General features: G+C 47.6%; 1 protein-coding gene across 1 annotated transcript in view; it reads left to right on the plus strand.

Moving 5' to 3' along the window:
- Window positions 1-3,195: 3,195 nt before the first annotated feature.
- Window positions 3,196-8,046, plus strand: part of PCBD1 (pterin-4 alpha-carbinolamine dehydratase/dimerization cofactor of hepatocyte nuclear factor 1 alpha) — an 11,245-nt gene continuing 6,394 nt past the window's right edge. Inside the window, exon 1 of the mRNA XM_005882705.2 lies at window positions 3,196-3,283. Within this exon, the coding sequence (XP_005882767.1) occupies window positions 3,224-3,283 (60 nt within the window). The 5' untranslated portion in view covers window positions 3,196-3,223. The remainder of the gene's footprint in view (window positions 3,284-8,046) is intronic.

The raw sequence follows: 8,046 nt of genomic DNA on the forward strand, positions 1-8,046 counted from the left end.
ATCGGCTGCAGAACGCAGCCCAGGACCCAACAAGATAACATAAGGACAGCAGCCAAATGGGAGCAGACTCCTGGCGCACCGAGGGGAAGCCGGTGCCAGCCCCCGGGGTTCAGAACTGCTAGGGAGGGGCTGGAGCAGGAACCCCCGAGGATATATTACCCTTCCAGCCACTGGGGGGGAAGGGCCTCTACCATATTCTAATTTAGGTGGAGACTATTTTAAATGACTACTTGATCCCAGAGGTGTGAAGCACTCATACCTGTAACTGTCCTCTCACTATCTCCTTCCTGCCTCCTGGCACGTGGCCTGTAGAAACCAAACAGGAGGGAGGCGGGGAGGGAAGTTGCCCTTGATTATCACGCACTTGAGGAGACAGCCTGTGAGAACAGACACAGGACCCAGAACTAAGAACCCGCAGAGCTTTAGAACTGGAAGGAATCTAAGGACCTTTTGGCCAAAAGCTCTGCCCCCCGCAGCAACCCTAGTCGGGTCGGGGCATTCAATTCGTGCCACGCGGGTGCGTGGGGCTCTCTGCGCTTGAGGGAGCCCATCCCACATGGGACAGGCACGGATGGTTCAAAGTTCTGCTCATCCACGGAAAACCTTAGACCTAAACAGAGAGTTCACCAGCATGAGTGGAGACAAGATAGCACCAGAATCCACACCCCTCCCATACACCCCGAAATAGCCCATTAGAAATGTGATGGGGGAAACATTCCATGCACAATGGCCACGCCGGACGATAAAATACCCAAGAATCAACTTAATGAGAAATGTCCAGACCTTACAGAGGAACACAATAAAACTTTACTGAAGGACATAAAGAAGGCCCGAGTAAATGGGGTGATACATCATGCTTGAGGCTGGGAAGGCTCCATAATATGAAGATGTCAATTCTCCCCAAATTAAATCTATAAATTCAATGCATTCCCAATCAGAATCCCAAAGAGATTTTTATAGAACTTGACAAGCTGATTTCGAAGCTCATCTGAAAGAGTAAACAAGCAAGAATGGCCAAGAACATTTTGAAAAAGAAGAAAAATGAGATGAGACTTGACCTACCAGATATCAAAACACACTGTAAAGCCAGAGTAATTAAAACAGGGTGGGGTTGACTGATCAAAGGGACAGAACAAAGCACCCAGAAACCAAGCCACGAGGATTATGGGAACTTGGCCTAATACAGAAGCAGCTCAAATCGGTGGGGGACAGAAGGACCAGCCAAGGTAATAAAACAATAGTATGAGATGACCGTCTAGCGGGCCACTTGGAAAGCAAGTCATTGCTGTTATAGTGCATATGGTGTCCAAAAGTAAATTCCAGAGAGATTGGTAATCTGGACACTTTTTACCAACTGTCAACATATTAGAAGGCAATTGAGACCAATATTTGTTCCTCTTGGGGTGAGGAAGTCCTTTCTAAGCAAGACATGAAATCCAGAAACCATAAAGGAAAAGGCAGGCAGATCTACCTGAAAATTTAAATATTTCTCTATGTCACTCAGCTAAAAAGCAAATGAGCTTTGAAGAAAATATTCACAACATATATAGTAAGTGAAGGGCTATTGTCTTACAAATCAACAAGAAAAAGACCATCTTGAGTTAAGAAAAATAAGACAGCAGGCAGGTTAGTGGGGGAGGAGGAAAGCCAGAACGTGTGTCGGTAAGCAGGCTGTCGCTGAGGGCAACGCGCTGATCCCACGGGGACCCCTGAGACACTGCCGGACGCTCCAGAATCGCTCTGTAGGGGGCGAGGAAACAGATCTTTACCTCCGAGCCCGGCCTCACTGGTGGAGTGTGAGCTACTGACTCCCTCTCACTACCAGTGTGTCTGGAACAGAGCTCGTTCTCTGGGCAGACAGTCCTCAGGCAGAGGGAGGCCCCTGTGGGACAAGAAATTGTGTGACCTGCAGCGTGGGGTTGAGAGGACACCAGTGGCAATGCAGACACTTGGCATGGGACATCTCATCTAGTCGTTACGAACACCCTTCAAGGCAGCTATTATCCCATTTTACAGATGAGAACACTGAGGCTCAAAAAGAATAAGAAACTTGCTCAAGATTCCACAATTAGGCAAGTGGAGGAGCCAGACTTCAGAGCAGCTGCCACCACCCCCCTTCCTATGGTTGCCTCTGTGTGGTGACTTTGGTGGGTGCAGAGTAAGGTATAGAAGGTGGTTTTTACCTTAATCGCCCAGTCATTTTATCCCTGCTCTTGTTGTTGTTATTATTATTAGCATGTATTCTTTTGGTAATTTTATAAAGGTGGGGATTTTGTTTATTTTGTTTTTTATTTTTTAGATCCTTAACTTAGGATCTGGCCAAAAAAAAATGTACTACATAAATGTCTGAGTTGTCAGTGTCAGACAGTACTTGAATACAGTTTATATGTTGTTCAGAAGCCAGCTCAGCTTCCAAAAAACCAGCAAGCAAACATAGATTTAGGAAACCTTTGCTGAGGGAGTATTAGGTGCAGGGCAGAGTACCAGCCACATGGGGGACTCAGAGGTGCCACTTTTCATCCTTCAGAATCAAGGGAAAGAGAGGAGACACACAAACGGTGGTCAGGACCCGGGTGGGGTCGGCCGGAAAGGCTCCTGGCCCAGCACTAGGTTAAGCCCCTGTCTTCACTCCATCTTCCCCTCTGCCACACCCTCATGTAGGTTGTGCTCGAGTAAATTGTTGGGCGTGTTTGGGGATCAGACTACGGGCGAATTGAGTTGGGATACACTTAATTTGGATTTAGAGGGATAAATGCACGGGATTCTCAGTCACATCCATGTCTAGGTTAGTTATTACTAGCCATTCTGGTGCTAGACATGCATTCCAGAAACATTCCCGCCTCCGCTGTACCCACCCACCCAGCATGTGACACAAAGGCGCGGGCCAGAAGCTGTAAGTGGCATCGCGGACGAGAAGCGTGTGGGTAACGGACGAGACACAGGCTCACTGTGTACAGAGCCGGCGTCTCTCTGCACAATTCTTCCCATCGTCAGTGTGTAATATTTGTAAGCACACAGTTTCATTTTTTAACAGTTTTCTGAGAAGCGTTTGAGTGTGGCTTCTGTCTCGCAGCGTCACGTGTCTGAGATTCGCCCGTGCTGCTGCTGGGTCAGCGGGCTGTTCCTTTGCATTGCTGACTGGTACTCCAGTGTCTGAATGGACCCTCTTTGTTCATTCATTCAGCTGCGGGGGGACATTTAGGTTCTTTCCAGATACGCTGTCATGCACATTTGCATAGAGGTTTCTGGTCTTTCTCCTGGACTGGGATTGCTGAATCACACGGTAAGTGTACGCGTAACGGCATTGGGAATTGCCCGATTGTTTTCCGAAGGAGCTGGACCATTTTGTTTTCCATCAGCGATTAGGGGAGTTGCAGTGACCCCACGTGCTCGTCAGCACGGCATTGTCAGGTGGCCTTTTCCAGTCCTTCCACGCTCTCCCCTTCTCCTGTGGTAGACAGGCTGCTATTGTTGCAGCTGAGAGCTAAGTTGGAACTGGTGCAGGGGTGGGCTCTCTGTGGTCCCCAGTGCGGGAGCTTTTGCAGTGTTCCCGCCCCTCCTATGCCCATCCCCACCCCTTGGTAGCCAGACTGCCTGCCTGTGATCTGTGGCAGCCCTTAGCGGAGCTCCCTGCTCCTCCCCGCGATAGCGACCTCTAAAGGTATTGGTATAGGATCCCGACCTAGAACTGCTCTCTGCACCTCCCCCAGGCAGAGGGATTCTTTCCCTCCTACCGAAATGAAGCCACAATGAGCCTTTACCTAGCCCCGGAAGTGACAGGGTTGCTGGCCCCCTCCTAGTGGCTCAAGGCTTCTGCTCCTTTTGGGCAGGGGTCTGGAGAGGAGGACGGGGTCTGGCACTTTTCCCACAGCAGCAGCTGACCCATCCCCTCCTGCCCCTACTGTGCTGAGGGCGTCTCACTCCCACCTCTCGCCCTTCCCCACTCTCCCCTGAGCACTGGTGGAGGCCCATCAATAAAAGCTCTTAGTGTGTGCACACTCCCCCAGCCACTCCACTGGCAGGAGGCACACACCTGATTGCAACAATGTGTGAACATTGTAGCTGACTTCTTACCCCCTCCTCACGAGGCCACGGCCACGGCCACGGGTCCTCCCTCTCCCGCAAGAGCCCTGGCACAGGTGAGCCAGTCCGCATCCTCTCCTCCTTCCAATTCAGGCTACTCCGTTGCCAAGTGACCTCCGTGCCTTGGCAAGCTGAAGAAACGCGATGATTCTGCAGTGTATCCAGGCTTTTCTCCTTGTTAGTGTGGGAGCGACACTCCGCAGCTTTCTGCATCCTGGGCGGCGGTAGAACCCTCTCACTGCGTTTCAAAATTGCCTCCTGCCTCATACCCCACACCGGTCGCAAGCTGATACTGTGCTTTAGGTTGCTCTTAACACGCCACTTCCAGGTGCCCATTTTTGCTCAGGAATCTATTTGTCCTGTCAGCTATTGCTGCATAGCAAACTGTGGCGTCCTGATAAAAACGAACCACTGTTTCTCAGTCCCAGGCGTTGCCAGTCTCTGCTGGGCAGCGTTGTCTGGGAAGCCCCAGTCCCTCCACAGGCGGACGCTTAGCAGAAGCCACGAGGTGACGTCCAGTTTTACTGGAGCCGAACGCTGCATTCTAACGGGGACCTTTCACATCGGGTCCTAAATTTATCTAACTACAAGGTCAGAAGAAAAGCAAGAACATTTTGTTGTAAAAGGGGTGGGAGGGGACTTATCAAATAAGCCTTTAAAAGCACTAAGTTATAGAGGGAAAGGAGAAATCTCATTACACCAAAATATAAGATTTCTGCCCACAGAGGCCCGCATAGAAGAAGTTAGTATATGGATGGTTGAATGGAAGGAGATAGTTGCAATATCTAAAACTGACAAGCAGTTAATGTCTAGCTATAAACTCCTGCAAATCAACTAAAAAAGGAGCACTATAAATTCTAAAAATTTTGCAAAGGATATTAAAAAGCAATTTATAAACATTAAGTCCCAAATGTTAAGAAGCAATATGAAGAGGTGCTCGGAATCGTTAGTAATTAGAAAAATGCAAAGTAAAACAGTGAGCTATCGTTTTATACCTATGAACTTGGCAAAGATTAAAGAGCTAGATAACGCCAAGTGTGAGTAGGTATGTGTGAGGAACGCGGGGGAAAAGGAACCCTCACACACTGCAGTGGGATGGGGACTGGTGCAGCCATCTGGACGGCATCTGGAACTAGCTATGGGTACATACATACCCATGGGGGAATTGCTGGATTTACAGGATATGCATGTACACACGTTGTCTAAGAAACTTCCCACAGGCCTGAGAGCTGTCGAGTTGAGAGAGATGTTCCCTGCAGGATCACTTTGTTGTTTGGCTCTGTGTGTGTGTGTGTGGTGGCATAGTGGCAGGGAGCTGGAAGCAATCTGAGTGTCCATCACTGGTAGAACGATAAATCATGGTGGATTCTCACCACAGAATCCTAAGTAGCAGTTAGAAACTACAGATTAACTATACATATAGCAACACAGATGAATAGGAATTGCTCACTAACTATTCTGCTTTGAATTATCCACTATTCTATTCTGTCCACTAACTATTCTGGAATGAGATATGGCATAATAGTACAATTGACAAAAAAATACATAGAGGTGAAACAACAACATGCTTTTTTGGGGAAGAACATGTACAAACAAAAATATATATTACCACATTAGAAAGGTCACTATTGTGAGGACATGAGTAAAAGTGGAGCGCAGGGATAAAGGTTAATTTAAAAAAATGTTTTTCATGTTAAAGGACGTATGTTACCTGACTTCCAGCTTTATAAAGCTACAGTCTCCAGACAGTGTGGTATTAGCATCCAGATGGACATATAGATCAATGGGACAGAAGAGAAACTCCCCAAATAAACTCACACATACACGGCCCCTTGATTTTTAAAAAACAAGTGTACAAAGGTGTGCCCGAGCCAGCACGGCCATGGATGAACCTGGTGGGGGGGGTGGGCGGTGAAGGATTAGAAAAGACAGACAGGAGGATAAAGCTGGGGCTAGATCCGTGGTCGGCAAACTGTGGCTCGCGAGCCACATGCGGCTCTTTGGCCCCTTGAGTGTGGCTCTTCCATAAAATACCACCACGTGAGGGACGTACAGTGCGATTGAAACTTCGTGGCCCATGCGCAGAAATCGGTTTTCGGCCTGGGTGAGTCTATTTTGAAGAAGTACTACTGATATTTGGCTCTACTGACTAATGAGTTTGCCGACCACTGGGCTAGGTGGGCGCTGCCCTCTCTGATGGAGAGACAGCACCACGGCCTGCAAGCCAAGTCTTTATTTTCTAGCCAGATTCCACGAGGCAAAGTAAGGGCGTGGTCAAGATGTTGACAACGTTCTCGTGGGTTTCGAATCTACTCAATTACATGCACCTGATCAAGCTTTGTTTACTTGCTGCACCTCCCGCAGCCCATATCACTGAGCCACGTGGGACCACAGGTTCGGACCATAAGGTCAAGCTTACAACGATAGCCTTTGGCTATAATTGTGCTGGGAGGGCTTTGCCCTCCAAGCTGGGACTCGCACGTGGCTTTGCCACGAGAGGATCGTGCCCTCCCATTAGTCCGAGGCTTGAACCTGTCCAAACGCTGTAGCCGCTCTCCACACAAGGTAATTCAGTGGAGAAGGGAACAATTCAATATCCATACGCATAAAGTTAATTTGGATCCATAACTCAGAGCATATGAAAAATTAACTAAAAATGGATCACAGGCCTAAATGTAAAACAAACAAACAAAAAAACTATAAAACATAAGAGAAAACATAAAAGAAAATCTTTTGTGACCTTGGGTCAGGCAAAGATTTCTTAGTTGCAACACTAAAATATCAGTCTATAAAAGAAACATTTGATATATTGAGTTTCATCAAAATTAAGAGCATTTGCTCTTTGAAAGACACTGTGAGAATGAAGAGAAAATACTTGCAAATGATATATCTGCTAAAGTGCTTGTATCCAAAATAACTCTCAAAACCCAGTAAAAAAACAAACACTAAATTTTTAAAATGGTCAGAAAACTTGAATAGGTAAAGAAGCACATATGTAATACTCTTTGTAACACTTTAAGCAATAAAAAAAATTTAAAAAAGAAGCACATGAAAAGACATTGGATATCATCAATCATTACGGAAACTCAAATTAAAACTACAATGAGCCCTAACTGGTTTGGCTCAGTGGATAGAGCGTCAGCCTGCGGACTGAAAGGTCCCAGGTTCGATTCTGGCACCTTGGTTGCGGGCACATCCCCAGTAGGAGGTGTGCAGGAGGCAGCTGATTGATGTTTCTCTCTCATCGATGTTTCTAACTCTCTATCCCTCTCCCTCCCTCTCTGTAAAAAATCAATGAAATATATATATATATTTTAAAAAAACTACAATGAGATACCACTACACACCAGTGAGAATGGCTAGAATTAAAACAACTGACCATGCCAAGCGCTGGTGCATCTGCAGGGCCAGGGGCCGGGAGCTCTCACCTACTGACGGTGGGGGTGTGCGATGGTGCCACCCCTGTGGCAGTTTCCTAAGAAGTTATAAACATACATCTACCATGTGGCCTAGCCATTCACTCCTAGGTACTGACCCAAGAAAAATGAAGGCACCACAGGGAGGGGAAGCAGATCAATGGCTGCCTGAAGAAGGAAGAGGAAGGACACTTTTAGGGATGATGGATATGTTCATGATCTTGATCGTGATGATGGTTGCATGGAAGCGAACATACGTAAAAACGCATCAAATTTTGCACTTTAAATGTGTGCAATTTATTGTAGATCAAAACCTAAATAAGGAGTGTTTAGAAAGGCAATCTCCCGCCCAGGGCAAGTGGCACAGCTGGCTGAGGGGCAGCGCAGGATTCGAACGCGTCAGCCTGCCGTGGAGCCCGCTTACGTAACCCCTGAGCTCCAATCCACAGCACCGGTGCACCCAGGAAAATGCTGGAAGCGGGCAGAGACCGCTCGCGCCAGTTGCGGCCGGACAGAGTTAATGATTACGGGTGGCGGCCCCGCCCCG

Source organism: Myotis brandtii, unplaced genomic scaffold, assembly GCF_000412655.1.
Source record: "Myotis brandtii unplaced genomic scaffold, ASM41265v1 scaffold735, whole genome shotgun sequence".
In the NCBI taxonomy this organism is placed as follows: domain Eukaryota; kingdom Metazoa; phylum Chordata; class Mammalia; order Chiroptera; family Vespertilionidae; genus Myotis; species Myotis brandtii.